This window comes from Dromaius novaehollandiae, chromosome 1, assembly GCF_036370855.1.
Source record: "Dromaius novaehollandiae isolate bDroNov1 chromosome 1, bDroNov1.hap1, whole genome shotgun sequence".
Taxonomy (NCBI): Eukaryota; Metazoa; Chordata; class Aves; order Casuariiformes; family Dromaiidae; genus Dromaius; species Dromaius novaehollandiae.
In genome coordinates this window covers 28,786,907-28,813,497 of record NC_088098.1, presented here as the reverse complement: position 1 = coordinate 28,813,497, position 26,591 = coordinate 28,786,907, and the positions used below count along the sequence as shown (strand labels likewise).

The window sequence follows — 26,591 nt, the reverse complement described above, 5'->3', positions numbered from 1 at the left end:
TCTTGTCAAGCAGAGAAGAACAGTGAGTGAACAAAAGATGATAAATGCTGGGCTTCTGATTCCATAACATTATTTCACTATTTCAACGGGAATTATAAAGAGAGTTTAATATCAAACAAAAATAGATATTTTGGTACAAATTCCATAAAGCATGAAGAAAATCACAAAGAAGAAAAGAAGAAAAAAAGAAGGAGGAAGAGGCATGGGAATGCTTACAAGTGTGACAATCCTGTAGCTGTGCGACGACAGTGTAAAATAAAGCAGGGAAGGCTGAGGATCTCCTAAAAATGCTGTAGAAAAGGATCTGGCATAACAGCCACTTGAAGGTGAAAGGGAAGGCTCAAAAACACTTAAAAAGATATAGTTCTGATCTTGTGTTTGTGAAATAAAGCTCACGATGCATGTTATTTTTGTCTTAAAAATTTGTAATCAAGGAGGACTCTTCAGGGGCTCTTGTGTCAGGAGTGGCTTCAGATGATGCTTCTGCCTTTTAGCCTTCTTGTTATTGTTTTAAAAAATGTGACTGAATAGATCTTTCACAGATCAACAGAAAGCAGAAATGTTTATTTTGCAAACAGTAGAGGAAGCCATCTGACTCCAGGAGAAACGGTGAAACAGATGACATGAGAAATATTGGCAAATAAAGTAAACAGATCAAGAGAATATTTTCCCCCTTTATTGTCTTTTAGTTAGAGCACCTTTTGTCAAAAATAAAGACAAGTAGATTATTCTCTTGACAATACTTTAAGTTCTTTCAAATTGAAAGGAAAACTCTTGAAACTGTTATGGCTTATTATAGATTCATACTTCATCTGGTTCAGGTTTGGAGTAACAAAGTTATATTTCTGCTTTATTCATGGAAATGTTCAAATTAAGCCTTGGATAATTTTTTCCCTCCAAAACAAAATGCGAGGGTTAAATGAAACAACGTGCAAGACATTATCATCTCTGAATGAATTCCAGTTAATTCCTTATTGCCTACATGTTTACTCTGAGAAAAAGGGGGATGAAGATCTCATTGCGACCTGGGCTGACACAGCAGGAGCCAAGCCACGTGTGCAGCGCAGTTCACCCTGACAGCTCGTTCCAGCAGAACCGAAAAGTCCCACAGGGCTGTTAATTCTCACTAAAAAAAATGTGGGAGTACTTCACTTCCACATCTCTCTGAGGGCAGCCAACACAACCGAGTGACCCGCACCCGTTAAAAATGGCAGGGCGCTCTTCAGTGAGAGCGTACTGCATCATCACGTGTGTGTTTTATGGAGACCACCCCTACAGGCTCCTGCTCACACACAGCATGCAACTAATGAATGCAATGCGAGTAAAGCAACAAGGGCCCCAGTTCATCTAAAGGGATCAAGGTCGTTGAAAGGTTTTGTTGCACAGTAGGCGCTTATTAAATATTGCTATGTTTAGTGTTGGCTGACACAAGTAAAAACGAATCCTATAATATCAATTTTATTTCTGCTTAAAAGATGACAAACATTTTCCAAGTACTAACAAGAAGGACAGGGCAGGACTGGGTCTTTTATCACAGGCACTCATGCCTTAAGCATGGGAACTGTAGCTCAGGGGGAGGGGGAAAAAAAAAAAAAAAGGTAATTCGATCACATGACTAGTAATTCACATTTCTCACCAACTTCTACAAGTAAAAGCAATTATTCTGCAGAGTAAGTAGGAGCTCAAACAGACTACTAATGGTATCATATGTGAGTGGAAGATAATATCTCCAAGACTGTTTGATTTGCATTTATTTTCGCCTGTTAGAAGTGCATTCCTCCAGTTCTTTCACCTCACTTCCAGATTCATATCTAATGGAGCTAAGAAAAAGACAGCCTGACCTCATGAATTGCTTCAGCACCCCTGTACGTAAACCTAGTCGTAAGATAAGAGGGTGCTTTTGAGAACAAAAACCTCACGCTGATAGGAGCGGGTCTCTGATTTAGATAATCTCAACCACTGCCCTGACTGGAGAAGAGAAAGAAATGTCTATTCAATCAACGGATGGCACTGGAGAGTCTTTACGGGACAGGTGAATGTTAAACATCACAAATTATATTCTAGTCACATGATTCCAAGGAGCTAAGAGAAATAGTTTTAACAGATCAGACCTGGAAGGAGCAACTTAAGATTTTGGCAATGATTCTTGCAAGTTTCGGTCAGTTGAAGATACAAAGTTACAAAAATCTGTGCATGTCTGTGAGGTGGGGATAGGAGGTAGAACCTGTTGGTGATAAAGCAGCTTAGAAAGAAGGTACCCTAATCTTTTCTAGGCATATCTTCATTTATAAATAGAAAGTCTTGGTTCTGAAGCGGCAAAGTTTTGAAAAACCTTTTCACGCTTTTTGGACTTTAAGATTTGAAAGCATAAACAAAAACCTTCTGTTTCCTCCAATCCAGTTTGCAAGAGTGTCAGCTCTTGCAACTCTAAAGCGTCAACAAGTATATGCCAAAACTAGCTCAGACTCCCTCTTTTACCTACAGGACCTTGACCTTGCTGTCGCTCCCTTCAAACGAAGAATTTTTTGGAGTGAATTCCTACTTTTATTAAAAAGAGATAGGAAAAGAGATCATCTATGTCTCCTTTTTCCTCTTCCATTCCCATTCACCCCGAACTTTCACTGTATCAATGCAAATGCAAAGGATATCCAAATCTTGCAAAGTCATTTTGCATAACACCTCTAACATACAGCTGGTGTCTTTTTAGCAAAAACTCATACCTCACTGCTGTTGGGTTTTTCTTTAACTCCTTCTTTAAAACTCTCCTTTGCCACAGTAGAGCAAACATTTCCCCCCCCCCCACACACAATTTTGACTATTAAAATACCAAGACTATTGCCTATGTTGATGACATTTCATTGTGCTCCAACATTTTTCTGCAGTTTGGCTTACACTTGAATTGCAAGCTATGGTTGAAACTATCTTTTTGCTCTGTATTTGCACAGTGCCCAGAACAACAGGGTGCTGTCTGATTCCAATAACCTATGGTAACACTGAGTAGTAAGAGCTATCCCTCTGTTCTGTAGCATGTAAGCATGTATTCTCTCCAGTTCAGTCTGTTAACCAGCGAAAAAAAATCAGAGGCAACAACTTTTTCTTAATAAAGAAGAAAAATATTCCTAACTTCCAGAACTATTACAGATTCTTCTTACAGAAAGGAACAGGCTACTCTGAAGTTCAGCAACTGCTGCATGAAGAAAACATACAAGGAAAAAAGAGCAAAACTTGGTGAAAATGACTTTGCGTCATCATGAAAAACTATGCTAAAGCTGTGCTCCATCAGCTTCCAGACATTTCAGTAATTAACTCAGACAGGTATCTGTTAGAGATATCTGTGCGTAAGTGGGAAATCTTGTTTCAATGTATTCATTCACGTGAAGCGGGGGTGGCATATATGACACAGCTATGAAGATGTTTTTAAAGTGCATGTTTCCAATAGTATTTTTTTCTTAAAGCTTCCTGAAGTTACTATCATTTTTGGTCTTCATCCCAATGAAATATGAAGGAAGCAAAGAGAAAGCAGACATACATATTTAATGCAAAAAAAAAATACTGGCTACCAGTATAACTCTGTCAACACTTAATACACTGAATCCTCCCAGGAAAGGCCCTCTGGGGCTCACAGGCTGTGATATGCCTGAGCAGGTATGTTTTGTTACTGACAGTGAAGAAGTGTTAATATATTAAGTATCCCTGGAAGTGCTAACATTAAAGTTTTGTATGCTCCAGTATTTCTTACAGGAAAAAACACTGGCTTTCTCTATTAACGTTTTCTTCTAGTAAAAATTAAAGATGACATGATAGATTTAGGGTCTCTCTTTTTTAAGGGGAGAAGGTACTCAGTATTGCAATGAGCCAAGGAAGCAGAGGTGCAATGACTACCTGTCCAGCCACAAGCAAGGAGTAGATTTTTGTTGGGGGCTGCCCACTCTGAAGTGTCGCTGCAGGCATTGCAAAAAGAGCGTTGCTGCAGGCAGGTTTCGGCTCTGTGATTCAAAGACCTAATCAATTAGAGATTTGGGGGGGAAAGCTAAAATTCCTAGTTAAAATTCTTACACCTTTACTAAATCAGAAGACAAGGGAAAAAGCTGTCATATAATGTTTTTTCTATTGTTTTATTTAGATGCAAAGAAGATTTTCAATATACTTTATAACAACAACAGAACAAAACGCTTTGCTCAAGAAAGCATCACGTGGGCAACACAGACTCTGATCTTGAGCAACTTTGAGCCACACCTGATTAGCCTTCAGAGCTGGCAGCCACAGCAACGAATACACTCCCCATGTCATCCTGAGGAGCACATCCTCAGTCTCCTCTAAAAGACCTAGTATCTGATTTTCTCAGCATGGGGAGAAAATTTTCCACTTTCAAGCTATTGTGGAGCTTCCAGCTTAACACTGAGGGCCTCAGTCAATAAATGGACTTGATAAACAAAGCCACTTTTTCCAAATAGACAAGGACCAGTGGGTGTATGGTGAAAACATTAACCCAGATACTTATACAAGTTACAATGTACCTTAGCTATACCAGAATTATAACAACCCTGGTAACAGTAATAAAAATTAAAAAAATTGCGCCTGACTGAACAAACTGTCTGCTAATACTTGCCAATTAAAGTGACCTTACACCAAGTATGTCTCCCTGTTAAAAGGAGAAAAAAAAATCAGATGGACTATTGCTAGATTCCAGCAGCACTGTACCATTGTTCACTGCAGTTTCTAATATAAGTTATCTCTGGTTTGCAGTAATGACTCCAAGTGACTTGGCTGGGAATGCATATCATTAGTTTTTCCATGATGAAATCAGTCAGTAATTAATCCCACCTTCAGACAATTTTGGATATAACTCTTCTAGACACGCCCATCCAGTGCAAACACCCAGACATAGCAGTTACTTTATCACTTCGTTTTTGTCAGCAGTTTTAGTACCCCTTCGAGTTACTTATGAAAAGGCTTGACTGTCTGGAGCACATTCATTCAGCAACTTTGCTCTCCTTAGCACAGTTTGCCCTGAGGATACAAATTCCCAGTAATGTGTCTGTTCATCAAGATTATGCCACACAATGCAGCAGTGGGTCATTTATCATCCACATCATCATGCTGCAAAATACTTATTTCAAATGCAGTATTGTCAGATACAGCAAATTACAGCTACTTACCCTGGTTCATGTTGTTCTTCCTTACAAATTCTGTCAGCTTCAATTTCTGGCCATGAATACCAGCCCTTGTTCAGGCAACACATGCTATAAAGAGCGAGTGAGTTCAGATGGTAGATAAGACAACTGGCAAAATGACTTATAGCCATGAGACTGAAGAGGCAGCATGTTTGTTTATGTATGTGGGCCATAGCTTAACCCTCCAATCACTCCAGGAACTTCAGATGTTTTGTTATGCATATGTGTGTTAGATGTAAATTAAGAAAAATGAAATGACTGAATCAGAAGTTCCTAAGCACAAAACCACCACTCTAAAAGAGAAAAATATGCATGAGAAAAAACAGTAAGTGTGGATGCTGGTCTACAATATCGCAAACACAAGGAACAGATTTTGAATCAGAATAAATACATCTACCTCTGTGTCTGCTTACTGGAGTACTATATTTTAAAGCTCAGCAATACTTTTTAAAAATGCTCGTTAGGATTCTAAAAACAGTGTAAAAATCCAAGAACCATCTGTAACATTTGGGAGGTAACAGAATATGCTGGAATCTGCCTTTTTAATCTATCCTGACGGCTAAGTGCAGTTCCAGCATCCCAACTGGGGGGCCACGACATTCACTGCCCAAGGAGGCACTTCACCTAGATCTACAAAATCATACCCACAATTGTCCTGATAAAAATTAAACCCCATAATTAGCTGATAAAAGAATATATGTTTCATTCAGCTTGTTCTTGCAGAAGTTAAAGCAGTTATCACTATTTTATTCAACTCTCACAGTTCCAGTTCCGGAGCGAGATACTTTCTCCTTTTTGTTTTCTGATTTGGGGAATGCTCGTCTGCTGACCTCCCCTGGCACTGTGGTTCCTGAATATTGGGTAATATGCAATAGCTGTAGGAAGCACCATGCCACTGGAATGAGATAACCATGCATACTGATGGAAATCAAACACAGGAGATCTAAGTCAGAAGTTTGGGATTTGATTAACTGCATTTTCCTTTGAACATCAGAGACTTGAAACTCTGGTGACATACAGGCCCCCTTGATGTGGGTAAAATCCCACAAGATACAAAAGATGCAAGTGTGTTATTTCTTTCATACAGTTGGAAGAAATTTGCTAAGATGGGCTCCAATCACTTCTGAGAATTAAGACCTGCTCTCATCTAAGAATGTGAAAAGGAAAAAGAAGGAAAAAAAAAAACTCAGCCAAGAAAGATTAAGGACATTGACCCACTTTAAACACTATTTTTATCTGAAATCCTTATGTAGTCTGAATTCATCAATGCGTTTGGACTGCAACACTTTCCTGCAGTAAGTTAATAAAAATGAATGTCAAATAAAAGTAAGTTGTAAACTAAAAATGTTTAATTCACTGCTGTCTTCACAGCGTACTTCTGTAGTGCTCATAAAAGAGAAACCTTATCAGTAAGGCTTCCGAGTTAAAGCCACACAGGATACGTTTCCTCAAGCTATTTATATTTAACAAGACAGACCTGTAATTGACTGCCATTATTCTAAATGCACACATTAGAGGTAACAGCATTTATAATAAGCCAAGGCGAGCAGATCCTGACCGTGTGGGGCCCTGTATCTCAGGAGATGAGTTAAATGCAGGAACAGAGGCCCAGCAACAAGACACCAACGGGGGCACAAGGCTAACGATCAGACGGACGCACTGCAGCCAAGGGAAGCCTTACGGCAGGAGAAAACAGTACGCGAGGTTTTCTAGAAAAGCAGTTTCTGACGTCTTGAGGCACCCATAAGGCTGGAATAAGAAAGCGTGGCTGCGTGTTGAAGTTCCTTTTACAAATTCCATTTAATTTACGTGGGTGAAGTATGACATACCCTTGAATTTTTACCTTGAATTACCGAATCAAAAGTCATAAAACTTATGCTACCTGCTTGACAGGAAAATACTCAGCTAGCCTTCCTATTTTACAAGTGAATATTCTGAACATTTAGTCAGAATATATTTTAAATGGGAATTTTAACTTTTAATTTAGATCACCTCTTTCCTGTAGGGAAAGGGGGGAAAAAAAGCAAAGAGAATGGATATTAAAACCCTACAGCTGGATCAGCTTAGATGCTGCAACAGGAGAGAAGGCAAAAGGATCACACGAGACCCTGCGAGGCCTGCGCCAGGCCCGCAAATCCAGGCCCACAATCTGTAAGCTAGAGCAACTGGCATCACTTTATACATATGAGATCATCACTTTTATGGCCTTGCCCCTCGCATTACTAGTAGCTTTTCTCATTAAGAAAACATTGATGAGCAAAGGTAAGGAGGACTATCCATACTGCACTCTAAATGCTACCAAAGAAAGATTTTACCAGCTCAGTAGGTCTACTGGAGATACTGCTATAAATTGATCGCAAAGGAAGATACGCCATTTAGGAGGAAAATGCAAAACAGCGAAAAAGCCTATAGCAAAACTACATTTTTACTTCAAGATGATTTAAAACAAATGTTTCAAGATATTCACAGAAATTGCCCAAGTATAACACACGTTTTGTATTTAAACTGTGACATATAAACACTTCCTGCCCGTTACCCATGAACATCAGCATGTAATCCCGCTTAGGGTTACCGCTGACATGATATAAATCACCTTGCGCAGGACTGTGTTATGCTGTATTCATTACTTCTGCTGAATTTCTCAAAATGCTGTCACTCTGCCAGAAACATATACCTATCTTGCAGGAACATGGTCTCTTTGTTTTGTTTATGCTATATCTTTCTGTCAGAAAGAAACTGTGTTCCAGATGTTAGCACTTTCAGCTAAGTATTGCACCTCAGGTGTGTTATAGCCCACTCCTGTTGACAGAAGAGTGCATGCGGCATTCGTTCGCATAAATTACCTCAAGCACCTCTACGTACTTGACAGTATAAAGTAACAATTAACCACTACCACCTTACATATTTTTACATTGATTGGACCCGTCTTTGTTTTAATCCATATTATATAAATTGCTACGCATAAAAATTGCATTTTCCCTCTTCCACTCTGAAGCATTTATACACGCACACAATATTTTCAGTCTGTAAAACAATTATGTCAAGCCTAGACAGCCAAAGACTAGTAGTATCATAGTGCGACTTTCACTATACTATGAGTAAAATATAATACACGCAGACATGTCATTAAAAAGTTCTCCACTTGACAGTAATATCTCAGCCTGCAGGAAGGCTTCTCTATCCGTTACCGAAACGCCGTGACATCATCCCGCTTCCCTCAGCCAGGCTCAAGTTACACTTACGGCAGCTTTCAGAGGTCTTTAGCATGGACTCCGCTGTATCATATGTAAGCTCCAGACGTGACGATCCGCTAAACCCGAACAATAAGGCTAACTTTCCGAACACCGCGCCTTCAGCCGTCACCGAGAGGTGCGACCAGCTCGCATCTTTCTTCGTTAACAGCCTGCTGCATCCAGATCATTTCCTGCTTCACACTGGCTGCCTGAAACAACAGTCCTGCACAGTTCACATCTGTGAAACCTTTCAGCAGATGGATCAGCGCCAGCCTCCGCTGCAGCTGAAATACCCAGTGACTGCACGAGTCCTCTGACCTCACGAGCTTCAGCCTGCGCTCCTCCGTGGGTTTCAAAGCAAGCGCTGGGGAGAGTTTCTGCAAGCACAAAAGTTACGCTGTTCCGCCTTCAGGAGGATCCGTGCTTCTTTTTAATTTCTTAACATTGGTAATGGCACAAGAGAAAAGCCTCCTCCTGTTACAAACAGTCACTGATCCTTTAAAATTTCTATTAAATGAACCAGTAGTAAGTGTTAGTTTATACTCAATCAGGTCTTATTTGCATATCCATCTGTATGAATCATCTTGGTGATAAAGGAAGAAAAATCATGAAAAACAAACCAAAGGAACAGAATTTTACAGAACATTCAGGTTCAAATACTTCAAAAGATGATAACCCAGGCAAAAGTTACAGCTGGGAAGTCAAGTAGGAGAGAGGATAAGATGAAGACATGTTCCTGAATCTGCTGCTTTCACAAGGCTTTCCCAGGGGCCCGGACAAGTGCCAGGAGGCAGATTTGTGCTTAAAGCTTTTAAAAGCTATCAGCAACAAAAGGCTATGCTGGAGCTGATATGGGGAGCAGCATTATACCCACATATAGGACCTAGCACATACACGGAGGGCACAGACATATTGCTCAGCTCATTCATGACTCAAAATTTATCTAGTTGTAACACAGATAATCATTCAAGCTTTAAGACAGCTGTAACAAGAGCCTCAGAGCCCCTACAAAGCCACTTATTCATGCACGCAGGGGAAAACAAAGTTAAGACTAACCCAGAAATACAGCAACAGGGAATTAAGCTACAGACTTGGCCAGCAATGAAAGGAGTGGTGAAGAACACCGACAAAGCATGGGACCGAACTGCAGAAAATCAGAAAGCACAGCTCAGCTATTTGCTTGCCAAGTGACATCACGCAGGTTACATAAGGCCCAGCACGAGCCCTTATTCAACCGAGACATACGCGGGTTGAGCGGACAACTGACGGCTCTCGCCTGAGGGGCCCCAAAAAGTAGGGGCATTTTGGCCATGCAGCACCTCGGCTCCCCTCCCTCCCCTTGCCGTGCCGTGCCTCCCCAGCACGGCTCTCCCTGGCCACCAGGTGCCCTTCACAGGTCAGGCCCAGTGTAGAGAAAAGGCCATTTCGGTAGGAGGCACGCAACCCCACGGGGACACGTCCCAGCCACAGCCCAGTGCTGCAGCCCCTCCATGTCTCCTGGCCTGAAGCAGCCATCATCCTCAGAAGGCTGCCAGGGGCAAAAGCTTGTGAGATGGGGCTGTTCACCAGAGCAAGAACTGATGGGTTTCTTTTGCATTGCTGAAGAAAGTCCCTGCGTCCTGTGTGCTTGCCTCCCAAACCATGCCAAGAGAAAATACTGACCTGCCACTTTGGGACCTTTTGTTACTTCATTCAAGTAAAATGAGATTTTTCACTTGGTAGGCGCTGAAGAAGCCCGCAAATTTATTACTGCATTGTTATAGCAAATAACGTTTAAGCGCTTCAGTAAGATTTGGGAAAAAAGCAAACAGCTGTAAGTAAAAAGAAAACTTCCATTATATGATCATTTCTGTCATTTCCAAAGGCTTTAGAGGAAAAACAATAGGAAGTCATGAGGAGGAAACAGGATAAAACAATCAAAGTTTTAAAAAGCTCTTGGCTTTTCTCCTCCTTTCCTTGCCTGCCTTCATTCTGTCCTAAAATTCATTAAGTTTTCTTCTGAGATTATGAGAAGGAAGATCGGTAGGGAGCTGGATTAACACTAAACTATGGACAATAATGGGGGGGGGGAGGGGAGGAAAACCTTCAAAACACAAAATAGCTCAAGATAACATAACCTGAAAGGTCACAAAGGCTATAAGAAGAAACAGAGGTTTCCATCAACTCTGTGTCCGTGAAAGACTTCTAAATTATTCAAGCAATATTAGTCCAAAGGACTAGTATGAAAGGTGTTACAGGGAAGAGGAAGAAAGGAACAGCAGAAGAGGATCTGATGTTCCACATCTTAGAACAGTGCACTTCATTAAGTACAGAGAGTGATAGTTTCTGCATACAGAAGTCATGAAGATGATGTCTGGGGGACAAATCCTGACTGTGTGCTCCTGCCGTGCCTGAGCTGAGTGCCAGTCTCCTGTTGCACAGCGACCAGCAGCTGAAACATTCACCATGGTGGCTGCAATACAGTTGTGTGGAGTGGAAAATGACATGCCTCCATGGCCATATGAGGTAATTCAAAACCAAACTATTCCTAAAAATACTGCAAGTTCTGTGCTGTATGGAAGCAACTAATATTATCTGCAAAATAAAAGATAACTTTTCTTTGTAGAAAAGTTACCTCATCTATTCCACCCAGTACAGTACCCCCAAGGGAAATGCACAGAGGTGACAAACCTTACCAGCAGAGACACAGAAGCTTTGGTATCCTCAACGTGACAGTGTTCATACAAGGCTGTGTTGTTCCTGAGGCACTGCATCTACCTCCACTGCCCTAAACCACCGGCTTCAGCAGCCTAAACTCTGTCTCGCCTATCTATTTCACTCAGCCTGGAAGCACCTGGCCTGCATTTCACATTAAGGACGTTTTGGAAAAGGCCCCGAGCCACCTTCTCAGGCCCATGGTAGTCACGGGACATGCTCACGAGGGCAGAGAGCGGGGCCACCGCAGGTAGGCAGGTGGCCCTGCGAGCACACAAGCTACTTGTGCTCTCTGGGTTACGTGAGCAACCTCAGCCTCACCCAGCCCTCGGTGCACTCCTGTGGTCCAGAGGGGCCAAAAGTTTGGAAATACACGTAGATCTAGCAATGTACCAGCAATAAGCAAAATAAGGAGGATTGATGATAGAGAGGTCAAAGAGGGAAGAGCGGGAAAGAAGCCAACACCTTTATAAGTGGTCAAAAACAAGACAAAAGAGTCCAGGGGGAGTGTAACCATGCAAGTCTGCTGGGGAAGGATGTCCTCCCAGAACAAGGAGGACAAACCGCCAAAGCATGACCACCATAAAGAGTCCTGTCCCCAGCCCTTCTTGTTTGCCTGGCACCTGCCACATCAGCCAGGCTCACAGAAGAGACGGGGCATCGCACAGCGTAAAGCCTGCCCCAGCCATCGGTAGCCTCACCTCGCGGGAAACGGGAGCCATTACTATGACCATCCCTCACGCACACGCACTACCAATATGGGGCCTATCCATACTGAAGTGGATGAATGCTTTTTAATCCCCCCTGAGGTTACCCCTGCACATAAAGCTAAGGTTACTTGAAAGTGCCTAGAAAATTGAGTCTTTACCACAAATTATATACTGTATGTTGAGAGATTCTTTCCTTTACTGTGTCCCCCTCTGACACTAAAAATGCTGTATCTTACCCGAAGCAGAAAAACTCAAAACAGGATTCCTATTGTGATATGTATTCCAAATGGCATTTCTAAAGCTAACCTTGTAAGGCCTTATGTGGGCAAAAAAAAGGCTAATATTCAATAGCACTGAATGCACAAAAACTGCTATTAATGTTGGTATTTATTGGGCATCTGCATGCAGAAAAAATCTGAAGAGTATGAATCAAGAGCAGGGGGTGAGAAGGAAGAGAGAGAATACAAAACTTCGAAGGAAGTACCTTTTACAAACTCAGAATCTGAAACATTTACACGAAGAAAGGGAACAAAAAATACAAAAATAACACCACATGAAATCAGCATCAACTCAGGGATCTTGTAAAAGAAGGAGAAAGTTTTAATTAGCATGCAGTGAAAAACTGCAAGAAATATCCAGTAGAAATATAAAGCATCCCTGCTTTATACATCATAAGCATCCCTGCTCATGAATTGGCAGGAACACTGTTTTTGCCCCAAAGGAGAGTCTCCGTCCCATCTGAGGTGCTACTGCATATCACAGTGGAAAGTGAATGACAAATCAACACAAAAGCAGCATGTGGGCTAAGAATGACCCACAGATTTTCAGATGTGAATTTCCAATATAACTGAAGTAATTGCCTTTAAAAATACATTTGCCTTTAAAAATACATCAAAATATACCTAGCAATACACCAGCAATAAGAAAAATAAGGAGAACTGATGACAGAGGCAAGAGAGGGAAGAGTAGAAAAGAAGCCAATGCCTTAAGAAGTTGTCAACAACAAGACAAAAGAGTCCAGAGGGAGTATAAAGCAGCAGAGTTTAGCAAGATCTGAAATTGCAGTGAGCTCGCGGCTGGCAGGGCTTAATAATAAGTAGGAGATTAATAGGTTTTTCCAGTATGAGGTCAGAAAATTGCATAAAACAACATTACAGTGCTGGCATTTCAGAAGAGAGAATAAAGTAATACATATTAAATGAAGCCACAGAAGGGGAAGTGCAGGGCAGGGACAAAGTCCTGGTGGACAAACACTCTGCTAAAACTCCGAGGCTTAGGAAAATGAGAATAACCAACAAACCGCAGCAGACTGGAAAAGCACCTGCCAGTATCTCCTAAAATTATAAAGTAATGGCCAGTCATGCACACCATCTTTCACCTCAAGCTGGAAAGCATATTCTGTGGCTGTAGAGGGACAAGATGCTGGTGTCTTTACCTGGGAGATTTTACAGCATAAGAAATCTCAAAGCAAAGATGAAAAATGAGTAGCTTGCATTACAGATTTAGCAAGAGTCACTAACAGGAATAAGTCAAAAAGCTTGACTACGAATTCCTGCAAAGGAACAAAGCAAATAAAAGAAAATGTACTTTCTGACCCAAAGATAGCACTTGTGTATTTCTAGTACTAAGGCTATGTCACAGCCAAATACATGGATTTCTGTACTCTCTCTGGTACTTTTATTACAAATCTTCTTTGTATTCAAACTTTCCTCTCTGTGCAGTGCTACCTAAAGCTGTAAGCTCTTTTGGACCGAGTGCAGAGTCTCCTCACTTTTAACTGCTACTCTTCATGCCCTAGATTTTGACCTTTACCTCCATTTCGATTACCAATATTACATGCAGCTGTTTGCAGAAAAAAAACACACACACACCACAACCCATCACACACACGACTGTTTAATGAATGGCAAAGACTTTCAACTCATTGCTTGAAGAGTTGAGAATAAATTGATAGACCCATGACTGCATAATATTAATCACTGATTGGGAACTTATCCATGCCATCAGGTAGTTGGATCAGTGATACTGGTATAGGGGTTTCTTCCTTTCTTGATAAAAGTCTTTTGTTTGCCTGTCCATGTTCATGGGGGAATGCTCAGGCAAAATAGTGACGACAGCACAGAAGGCTGTAGAGAACAGGATTTAAACAATGCAGAAATAAATACTAGTACAGGGATTTTTTGTGGTAGCATTGTAAACATAACAAGAGTCGTGTTTTAGATTTTTACTGTACAGTATTTAAACTGAATATGTATGCTCAGTGTGCAGCAATAAGATATGAGAGGCACGATACGTATTAGTAGGAGTTAATTGCTAGGATGCTTCTAACTTCTTCATGACTAATAAAGATAGATATACTTGCTGTCACAAGTAAAGAACATAAGGTGTTATTAAAAACTGGCATGGAAAGTGCCTAAAATATCCTCTGGCAAGTGATTAAAGAACTGGAGTAGTCCTTAGGGAAAAAGTGGTCAATGATCAGCTCCAGAAGATACACCTATAGAAAAGGCTGTGTGTGTATCAAGAAACTAATCAGCCATACAGCAGAGCTAAAGAGGAATTAGCCACTGAGTTATGAGGAAGTTGCAAAAGTAGCAGAGCACTTTGAAAACATCCAAATATGAAGTAAATCTGTAAAAGGATCCAAGACACAGCAGGACCTCTCATCCCCCTTATGAGAAAGGGCAAGCAAATATAGTCAGTAATGAGGGAATAGGAAAAGGCAGCTCACTTCCAGGCTAAGATGCCAGGACCTCTTAAATTATAGCCACAGGCATGAATTTACCAGTAGAGAAAGTGGGTACAGAGGAAGGAGATTTTAGCTCCTCATTAGCACATTGCTTCTATGTCAAATAGCCTATCTTTATGTCTTTCCCCCCACTCCTTCCCCCCCACACCCCCCCCCCCCCAAAAAAAATCAGAGTTGTGTTCTCTCTGGATCGTATTCCCACACGCAATTTATTAGTGGTGTATTTATGCAGTGTTGTGCATGCCACAACAATATCCAAAGGGATTTGTATGTTGCTTGTAGTTACAGTTTCTATGTGCTGCCCAGATTAATGAAAGCTCTATTAAAATGTCCGCTACAGCAATCTGTGCCCAGAGAAAGTTACCCTCCCTTGCTGGAAAACCTCTATTCAGCAATGACTACTACTGGAATACATGCACAGAGTTTTGAATTTAACTACCGCCGAAAGCTGAAGGCTCCAAGAAGTCAACATTTTGTGTTATCAGGGAAAGCCACCAATTTTCTTAGAAGTCTCTGGGAAATGACAGTGACAGATCTCCAGGACAGATCTCCATGATATACTTAAGTTCTCAAACAGAAGAGGATTTAATTTCACTTCCAAAGCAAGTTCCTCAGACATGGCTGCAGCACTGTCTGACTTAAGAGTGTGTTAATGCAGTATCCCAAATTCCCCAAAGTAATCTTTCTTATGAGGGCAGAGCTTCAGAAAAGACAGAGGCCTCCAAAAAATAGAAATGCTCCTCCTTTTTCAAACTGTTGAAGCTGTTGAAACCTTTGAGTGCACAAAGGCTTCCTCTCCCCTCCGATTACCAAATGCAAGATAAATGTGTTAGAAGGGACTGCAAAACCATATTGTGTGTGAATATCTGGCAAAATACCCTCAAGCACTGCAAAACACAAAGCATCTCTCTTCTGTGAAGGCAGATCCACAATACTAATCCATGCCAGGCTCTTGAAGGAGATCTCTCCCAACACTGGAAAGAATTATCCAAATGCAGTCCTACAGAACTGGGATAATTTCCATGTTCATACCCATATGTCCCCACTGGAGCTCCACTGGCTCTCCTCAGCTTAGAAATAGAAGTTTGGCCTTTGCTATTATGCATAGAAGAGGACTACAGAAAGTATGTGGAAAGAAGAAAGTGATAGATTATAATCATGATAGTCAAGAAATCGTGCCAGGTAGTGGCTTGCACTGTCTACAGCAAATGCAGAGGCCTCCTTAAATCACTCGCTACACATGCACGACTTACTGCATCTTAAAGCACTGTCATTCCTCCGGTACAGATCCTGTCACCATGGAGCAGCTTGCCCCCAAGGCAGAGATCCTTCACGTTGCAACCCAGCCGGCAGTTCTTGTAAAGTTAGTTCCGTTGAGCCATCTTTAGATTTACTTTACCTCCTCTCAACTGAGAAGTGGTAATGTCCAGCTCAGGTGATGGGAAGTGTTTCGAGTGCAAATATCATCTATACCCGTAATCTAAACATGTCTTTGTGTATTTGCCTTCTATCAGCGTATCCCTACATGAGTTATTAGCTCTTTAGATTCAAAACGTGTGGTCTCACCTAATCCACGTAAACCAGATATCATGTCTCATTTTCATGAAAAAGTCCAATTCTGTAATTGTTAGCTGTGATAAAATACATTCAACTGAGATAAAGAAATAATCCTGAAAGAGGCAATATTTAAACATATACCAGACAGTAGCAAATGGCTTCAGGGGGACATTTCCTTTATGAATACTGCTGCCTTTGAGTTCAGCACAGCTACTTACCATTTGATTGGTCCCTCTTAATATAATATTTATTTTCCTGTCATTTTGACCCTTTGAGAGATGCATGAAGTGGAAATTCTTTGATGAATGAGGTTAAACAGATGTTGCTGCTTATCTTTCAGTGTTCAAAAACTCCAATTTGAACAAAAATAAAATGGATGTTAGGAATAAATTCTGCAGTTATGTTAAACACCAACAAAGAAGCAGCTTACAGTATGGTAAGGATAGAGGAAAACTCATGAAGGGAGTTCAGTAGTGCTGTTGTTATCAGGTATAAACAAGTGTTGCTAGCTTAAGCATATTAGATTTTTACCTTTTTGCAAAATTCTGTTACTAAGGATATGAAACAAACAGCTAGTAGAGTTGCAAGGAATTTAAAAGACACACTAAACATATTTCTTAGTAACTCTTCATATTCAAACTACAATGAACTCAATAGCCAGCTCCTCAATTCATTGCATTTCTGGTAAACCTTTTCATTTATTTAATTGTATTTTTATAAACCTATGATGACTCACAGAAGATTACGGGGCAATAAACCTTTCTATAAAATAACCATATTCATACAGATATACACAAGAAACAAGAAAGTTTATATTCTTCAGCTCCCTCACCCAGAACTATTAATATGATATATGGCAACTAATCTTGTAGTCTGAGCACTGTTTTTAAATACATTTTTCTTCTATCAAAAACTGCAAATTAGTTTTTCAAGTACAACTAATGAATAGTTAATTGCTTTTTGCTTCCTTCTTAACTTCCAGAATTGACCTGGGGCATTCTGTTTCTTTGACAAAAAGAGGAAGATAGATAATAGGCATTTCTTTAGGGTCTCTTACATCTATCACTGTTATCAGGACAGGAAAGAAGATCTTTCATACTGGTCTGCTGATACTTAATGCAAGAAGTTAACCATGTGAAGGGGCCTCAAATTTAATATGTTTGTTTAGTACAGGAGATTTGAAGTGCTACAAGAAAAACAAACACATTCTTTTAGCCTAACTTTAAAGGTTCAAGACTGACAAGCTGAAAAGAAAATAAGACCCTCCAGCCCTGTCTTAAGGGGAATGTTTTTTTCTGCTCCTATAGATAGCCAAAGTACATGACTTTCATCGTGAGCAAGGCTAAGTCTTCTAGGTGGTTTTTTTGTTGTTGTTAAACTAGCTCTTGAAATAGTAATCAATTTTAATTAGATGTGGAAGCTGTGCCTTCATGCAATGTTTGTATGCTAAATTGATAAATATTGTTGGCAGAAATCAAAAGAATACAAGTGGGCAGCTGAAATACAGCTGCAGAATGGAGAGCCTGCCTGCAGATGGAAACCCAGCTAGTACTGCTTATCAAACCAGCAGGATAGGGGCCTGCAAGGTGGACCCAGATTGCTAGACTGATGCTTAGGGAAAGACAGAGGATGTGGACAGCATATGGACACTGCTTATTTTTAACATGCCAAGAGGAGAGTAAAATGTTTTCCTTAACTACTTCCAGTCAGCCTCACTTCTTGCCTTCTGCTACAATCTTCTTCCTCCTTTACCACATCTCTTTGGACAATTTGCCTACTCCTTCTCTACAAACATAGTCACTTACCCCTTACACACAGAAAGGGGAGCCAATTAACCTTCTGTAACAGGAAAGAAATATCCAATTAAACATGGCTCCAGCATGTTTTCCAACATTTGCTCACACTGCCCACTGCACCTTCATGACTATGCTCATGTCTAGTGTTCCCCTAAGGAGACTCCAGAGATGATCTCTGCTCTCCAAAGCAACATGAAACCAATCCCCCAAACAAAAAAAAAACTGAAAGTGATACCTAGAAGCAGACAACTTGGAAAACCAGGAAACTTGAAATCTGGGTGGCTTATTGAATATTGGCTTTGTAACTTGAGTAATGCCAGTTACCCTCTTATGCTTCTAGAGAACTATTTTGTGCCATTTCAAGATGTGGTACAAACTTACAAGCAAATATTCAAAGAGGAATAATCGCAGACCAACAACTGTTCAAAGAACTCCAATTCAGCAGTCCTCTAATATTATTCAATTCCCCCTCCCCCCTCCACGAAAATAAAATCACCACATTCCAGGCAGCTCTGCAAGCCACTGCCATTTATGAAGAGAGAACATCCCTCACCCCAAATCCCACAGCTGTACTTGTATAACTAAAAAGCCATATTATGCTGTATGTTCATGCACAAAATAACTCTGACTTTTCCTAAACTCCTGAGCATTTCAGTTTGTAACTTAAGTTCCTTTTTCAATTTTTAATAGAGGGACTTACACATTGATTATATTAAAAGAACTTAGTCCCCACCTCAACCCCACCATCTGGTTTCATGTACTTCACAGGGATAATTCAAAGCTGTCATTTTTAGATTTATTATACATTCATTCATCTTTTGCACTAACTGTAACTGAGGACAACAGTAGGTTGTTGAGCCCCATAGGGTCAGCAGAAGGGAAAGAGAAACACATGCTGCTGCGAGGTTTCACAGAGTTACTGACATCCATGCAATGGAAAGACTCACAGCCCTGGTCTCTTCCAAGTACCAAGAAGGGAGGTTGAGTAGATAAAAAACCCTTTACAGACTGAGGGCTGTCTTGTGTATCTCATTCATCCTGAGTTCCTGCTCTACTAGTTCTTCATGACTATTTTTTGTCCCAGCCCAATTTCCTTGCCTACACAGACTGAGTCTCCATTCTCAATTTTGCAAGAAAATCAAACAAAAGAACTTGGCTTGGTTGACATACCTAACAAAACAAAAGCTCTGAGGGATAAAAACACTTCACTGCAATAAACCCCAGCAAGACAAGTCATTTAAGCTGAAGGATAACAATGACATAGTGGCCATAAAACCACTTAGCTTTGGAACTGAAAGACCATCTATGACTACCAGACAAGCAAGGATCTGGAACAGCTTTGCAATGGGAGTACTACAGATTAGATAATTAGTTTTTAGATCCATCTCCAGTAATTAAAAGACTATTATTATAACCTGACAGCTTGGGTCTGGACCATCGCTATCTAAACTGCCTACTGTTTCCAATGAAGAGTAGTATTCAGCTATTCAGAGATGCTGAATTTAACAACATTCTTTTCTCTTTCCAGCAGATTGTAGTTAATACCAAGAAAGAGAGGAAACACTCAAAACAGATTGAAAACTCCAGTTCATAAACAAGGTCAAGCTGTAAAATATCTTTAGACGTAGAGACCAATTCAGATCTTCTAGTCCATCCTCTGCAAGGAGCACATCTGTCCTGTCATCATGAAAGACACTCTGGATAGGTGTCCCTGGAAAGGTTTATACAGGGCAGTGCGTTTACATAACCCTCTAACCTCTTTCGGCTTAGGCCAGTGAGGTCACTTACACAGACCAGTAGCTGGCTTCAAAGCTGATGGCTAAAAAAAGTGACAGCAATGTATCCTTCCTTACCCTCTCAGCATGCCCAATCCAATTACTCTCATATTTACTGACTTCTGTACTCACTCACATTTCATTTTTACTCTCTTTGATGGTACAGACATCCTGGCTCCATCTGTCATAGGGTTAAATAACCATCTCTGATTTCAGTAGATTCTCTGAGCTGCAAAATAGGGCCCTGAACCAATCAAGATTTTCAAAAGATTTTCAAAAGGGACTAGAAGTCCCTTTCCAGTTGAAGGCAAGGAAAGTTTAGCCTGAGTTTCTGTCAAAGCAGGGGGAGGTTATAGCTAGAGTTAAATATAGTACGTCTTCTCTTCTAATATATGTATGTATGATTGCAAAATTTTATTTTAGGAAAAGAAAGCCTGAGAACCCTATTAGCTACATAGGCTGTTATTCATTATTGCCTAAAACATGGATTTGTAGTATGTTGTTTTCTAACTTCAGGAAACATTATAAAACCGATAATAGAGTTGGCTACTGAGCAACTCTGAATGCCTACAGAAAGCAATGCTGAAAGATCTCTCTTGCAGATGTTCACTATAACAATCTGGTGAAGATATATATATACACACACTCCTAAAACCATCCATTTGCCTGTGTCTTAATTATATTTTACTTTTTCTGCTCTCTACATACTTGCCCATCAGTCCATCTTTTCATACATTAACTGACGGATCATACATTAACAGGTCTGAAAGCTATCAAATATCCCAGTGTAGACAGATACTTATATTTCCGGTTCTGCAACACAGATATCCCACCATCCATCTAGATCTTGATGCACATATCTCTCTGAAGTGCATACACACCAGTTTTAACCTAAAATATGAGCTGGGAGGGTAATGCATAAAAAGCACTCATGGCTTTTGGAATGGAGGCAAGCTTGTCATTTTCAGGCGAATCCAAAGGCTTAATTCAGTAAGCTGCTTTTCTGGATTTTTCGCACTGAAACACAGGTTATACGCCTGCCCAAGTCACAAAGCGACATCAGTCTCATTGCTAATCAGCACCATCACGCTATGGTTATCACACCTTATGAGTGAGTCAACAGGTGCCTATACATTACTCATATAGATGCCAGGCATTCAGAGTTTTCCAGTACCTGCCTCATAACGGCTAGTGCTGTAGGATGACCACGTTGGGTTTCTTTCTTTTGCTATCCCTTTGGCTTTTCTCAATTTTTGAGTGATAGCACTGCAACAACCACCTTGATGGAAGTGCTGAAGTTAACAGATATGAAACCAAAACTACCATCAGGATTCTTTTAAAGCCGGCTTTCAAACCCCGCAACTGTAACATAGAATAAAGTCCTTTTCACTGCTCAGCATCCTCCAATTATCATGAAGCAAAGCTTCACTATATGTTGGCCAAACACTAATATTAGTAGCTGCAGTCAAGTTAAGTAATGGCTTAAAGTGAAATTATATTTTAAGAGTCTTTGTACAAGCACACTGGGCTTCAGCTGGGGAAGCTACACACAAGTTATCCTTTACCTTCTGCGAAGGCTGTTGCTGTACCTGGTTTATCTGAAATAGGCTTTGGAGGTTATTTAAACATAACATACACACTATATAAAACATGAACTTCATCCAGAAAAAAAAAAAACCCTCAGAAGAGGACATCAGTGATCCTTAAAAGCCGTCTTTATTAAATGCAACAGCTAGGGAAAGAACACTTATTTTACTTTCAGTAATACCTCAGAAAACTATTTTTATCCCTTCCCCCCCTCCCCCAAAAGGCCTAGACACTAGACATCCTGTGGGGTTAACCAGGAAACTTAAGTTCTTTGGCACTAGAAACAGTGGTGTACAGAAAAGCCACTTATTTCAAGGTTATCATAGGGTTACAAAATGAAAATAGACATTTGGGTTTAAATATGCTAACACAGTTAAAGAAAACTAGGACAGGAAGTCAAACGATTGCAGTAGGATGTCAGGGTCTTATGCAGATACACCCTGTTCAGCAGTGGAAAATCTGACTGTTAATGACTGTGATTTGACCAGAAACCCACCAAACAAAGTGATCCCATAAGAACTACGCTGATTGAAGCCAATGGCCCATCTAGCTCGAGGTCCCTTTTCCGACTGGCCAGTGACAGGTAGCCAGGGAAGAGGGTAGCAGTAGTGCAAACACAGTGCCCCCAGCACAGCCTCCCAGCTGCTACTCAGGAGTGGCTCACTGATTCCTCGGAGTAGTATTTTGGGGTTTAATAGTCTTTGATTGAGGTGTACCTCAATAATTTGAGGGTTTTTTTTTTAATTTATATCAAGTAAGATGTGAAATATGTCGTCCTGAAGACTTCTATGTATTCACACAATGCTGGAATGAAATTTCGGCTGTATTCAAGTCAAAGGCATCAGCATCAACGCAATCAGGTTTGAAGCCTGTGTGAGCTTCACTAGCTTAAGGTAGAAATGCGACTTTTCCATAGTTGTACCTTACTATTTGGCAGTCAAGAAAAAAAAAATCTTATTTTTATATATACACACACAAAAAGGAATTAACACACAAGTGAGTTCTATCTTCCGTTCTGCCAACATAAACCCAAGCTAATTTCAGTGTACTTCCAGAAAGAGTGCCAGAGATGCTTACTAAGAAAATTGTCAGAAAACCTGCAAAACCTTATCAAAAAAAAAAAAGAAAAGTGACATTACATAAAGCAGCAATGTATCAATCCTTTTCTTAAAGGAACAATCAATTCCAATTTAACTTGCCAATTTCCTTTATCCTCACCCGAAAGTAATCTCTGTTTTCAGTTTAGATGAACTTGCCACTAAAAGAGAAGCAAGTCAGAGGGGGAATTGATTTTTGTTCTCCTTTATTATTAAAAAAAAAAATCTATTAAGAAATTGACTGATTAGTCCACATCTGCAGAACTAAGTACTACAAATTAAAGAAAATACTAAGTTTTCAATTCAGCTCAAAGTTACTTCTGCAAAATGTAAGAAATTTCAATACAACCCCCCCCAAATCCATTTTTAATTACGCTCTGAAAAAGGTGTTTCTTTGAAGAAAACAGTTTGAAGAGGATGAGTTGAAATATTTCTGTACGACAAAATGTAAATGTGTAATCAATTCAACACTAAAATAAATAAAAAGGGACAGGTAGATTATAAATAGTTTTTTATATTAGGTGATGTGCTAATAAAATTTTACAGTTTGATGTTAAATGTTTCCTCACAGCAACAGATTAAATGGCTCAGTGCAACAGCATACTGTGGGGAAGCTGGGAGGAATTCTACACCCAAGTGAAAACACAGAATAAAAATAGTGGGCTTGGACAACATGATGTTGTGCAAACTAAGACTTGGGTCCAGTTGTGACTAATGCTTGTATTTGAGTCGTTTTGGTTACATCTACAGGAGATGATTTCCGAGATTATACTTCTCCCATATTGGGAAAATTAATTTAGTATTGAAGAAAATCGTATCTTTTCAGGCAACAAAAAATGTTCTATTATATTCCCCTGAAATCACTGATCAAAGGCAAAGTAACAGAATAGACAGGCAGATAGATAACTCGTTTGACTTTTAGAGAGAAAATTTTAAAACAACCTTCATTACAAGGTTGTCTCAGGACTGGCAAGAGTCCTTATTTGTAGCCAGTTCCTTTCTCCAGAAATGCTGTAAGTGAAAAATAACAAATAGACAGTGACCAGGAAAGAATCGGAGATTCTGACTTTGCAACTTCAGACCTGGAGAATAGCAGCTGTAGCCTGCCACAGAAAGCCACATAAAATATGACACTGTGGACGCAGCAAGAGAAAATCCAAACTCTCAGCAGACCTCCCTCACCAAAATCCAGTCATCCTGCTTCATTTAAATGCAAGATCACTGGGAAATAACGTAAAGTCTCACATGCTTACTAAATGGATAGATTGTTTTTCCTCAAACTACAGATGTGCACCGCAGAGCAAGTTTTGCATTTCAAAACATGAGCTCAGCCACCATTGATGCAAACAGGAATGTGAACACCCTCCTTTCAAACTGGTTATGATCACGTCTGTCAGTTTAAGTTTACCTATCCTGAAATTGCTGAGAATTAACGCAAATGAATTTTTAAACAACATTCCTAGTGTGTCTTTAGAGCCTTTGTCCATTCCAATAGAAGAAAACAGACTCTGCCATCAACTCCAGCAGCAATTGTTTCAGCCTGAAATGTGTCACTAACTGCTCCAGAGACCCATCGACTGCACAGTGAAACAGCATTGTCTTTGGAGGACTTAAAGCTGAGACAGACTTTAATAAAAGCTAATTTTTTCAGCTTCTCTGCCGAACACAATCCTTGTAAGTCATGAAACAAAAAACTTCTTGTAATAGATAAAGGCAGCCAGCACACATATTTGGATAAAAACAAAGATATTCCAGAAGGAAAACACAGAACTGTCTTGTTAATTAGGATCCTAACTCAAACCACATTCTTACTTGAAGGCAACTACAAGATGTCACTTCAAGTACAAGATTCCAGCTTTTTCCCTTTGTTTCCTTATCAGAAAAGGAATCAAGCTAATGTCATTCTGACTTTTTTTTCCCTGTTACCTTTAGGTTTTCAAAATGTTTATAAAAAAAGCATATAGTCAGTCAAACTTTTGACCCAGCGATCTGGCACAGTTAACCCAAAAGCACCAGCACCAAACGGTGCATTTCCTGGCTGTATTGCGAGATCGTTATTGTGACAAGTGAATGGTAAGATCCTGATGAATGCCTGCCACCCTTCAATAGATTGAAGAGGGCTTGAAAATGCCTTATCTGTACTCTCTGGTACAAGAAGATTAAGGAAAGGGTGTATAATAACCTTTCGTATTACCCTCAAACACAGGATTAAGTCTGTCTGAATCCACACTATTACTGATCCAGTCTAGGCTATTGTCTATTCTCATGACATGTATAAGAAAGAAAAACTTCAGACATAAGATTTTTGTCTCATTTTACAAGACTACAGTATCATTAATAGCCTTTTGAATAGTTCACAGCATTATAAGTCATTTAACTAAGTTACAATGATAAAAGTCTAAAACACATGTTATGGATGTTACCTACACATAATAGGTTGATACTAGCTTGTATTGAGAATATTCTAATAAAAATTCTCTCTCTTGTAAAGATGCTTAATACAGAGAAGTAGGGCTTAATCACAATAGCTGAAAACTTATCAAAATTAGTCACATAATTGAAATTCTTGAAAAATCACCTTGCAAGTAAAGAAGTTGGGTCCATATTTCTTTCTGATGTATAAACAGGATCTGAAAAGATTTTTCCAGATACCAGAATTTTCCATGTTTATCTTAAACATGCCAGCTCTTTTCTGCCTTGTGCTCTCAATGACTTTTAGAAACAACTAAAAAAAAAATACAATGTACTCAAATTTAGTAACTGAAAAGGATGGATTTTTTACTTTCAGAAAGCTTTTTTAAACTTTGAGTTTAACATTTTTATGAATGTCCACTTAACTCAGATTCTTGATGAGCTGATCAGGAAGAGATGCAGGGTACAAACACACAAAAGTCCAGTAAAAACTGAGAAAAGTCTACTACACTTCCAGGTCTTCTAATTTAGAAGAGAAAGGATGAGATATTGCTGTTTGTAAATGGAAAGAAGGTGTATATGCTTGAATTTGAACAGAAATGTATTCTTTTTCCCTACTCCTTAGCTTTCATCCTTTTACCTTTATGATAACATATCATTACAAGATCATTTGCATTCTTGATGCTTGGGGCCCTGATTTTGCAAAAAAACACTTAAGGAAGTATTCAACACTGAGACTGTTCATGCCCTAATGACTATAATTACACTTACTTGGCTTTAAATGTGATGCAAGTATACCTACAAGACTAGAGCTATACCAACAAACAGCACACAATAGCACATATAGCAAAGTCCTAGAGCAGCTAAAATCCTAAAGCAGCTTACAAATATTCAAAATGTGTATGTATGCATACATATGTGGATATGCTATGCATACATAACATACACCTACATACCTATAGTAACTATTGCATATTTAAATGCATATTTTCCTCTAGAATTACTAAAATCCGGTTCATTTTGGTAATACTTCTGAAAAACAGAAGGTAAAGCATAACAAAAGCTTGAAAAATTATGTATGGTTTGTAGCCAAAGGCAGAGCTGTTCCTCCTTGGTAACCCCAGCAGATAAGGTTCATAGTGGGAAAGAGGCATTTTGTCAGTATTTGCTGCCGAATAAGCCATTAACTGGACAGGAGCAAAGAATTAGCGAAGCCTAAATAGGCTTTCTTTACGTACATGACTTATGAGATTTGTGAAACATTTCTGTTAAGGCTACTTAAGTTTTAAAGTTGGTATAAACATAGATGTCATAATTACAAATGTAGAACATACAGGCAACCAACCCGTACTCATGATACTCAGGATAAACAGGTCAAACTAAATACTTGCTGTATCTTGCAGCACTGTGATACAGAAAGCAAACAGACTCCAGGAAGCTTTGTGTTTACTTTTTAAACATGAACAAAACCAAACAAAACAAAAACAACCATTCAAGAAGTCTTCCGTTTGCGGCCAGGCATTTGTGCGGATCTTGGAAATGGCTATGGCACTTGTCCAAATCCAAAAGTGCTACAGAGGTCTACCACGAGCCAGGCCGCAGGGAGCGGGCAACATCTGACTGCCCAGCCCTCGAGCTGAGCACTCTAGAGCCTCCCCTGCAACATGATGGCAACTATTCAAACATGGAATAAGTTGCCCCATCCCAAAAACGGAGGGCTCTTTTTAGGAGCGACAGGTCAGCCTGCCAACCAGTGGCGCTCTGTTGTGCGACAACCTGGGAACAAAGAGCAACCGTAGGGGTTGGG

The 26,591-nt window shown here is 39.9% G+C and overlaps 1 protein-coding gene across 3 annotated transcripts in view; it reads right to left on the bottom strand.

The window, feature by feature from the left end:
- Nucleotides 1-26,591, bottom strand: part of PDZRN4 (PDZ domain containing ring finger 4) — a 251,951-nt gene that overhangs the window by 196,463 nt on the left and 28,897 nt on the right. The window contains exon 1 of one of the 3 annotated variants that reach the window (XM_064507903.1): nucleotides 8,417-8,571. The exons of the other annotated variants lie outside the window; for them this stretch is intronic. Coding sequence (XP_064363973.1) covers nucleotides 8,417-8,441 — 25 coding nt within the window. The 5' untranslated portion in view covers nucleotides 8,442-8,571. Of the gene's footprint in view, nucleotides 1-8,416; nucleotides 8,572-26,591 lie in introns of those variants that run through there. 3 annotated transcript variants of the gene reach the window in all.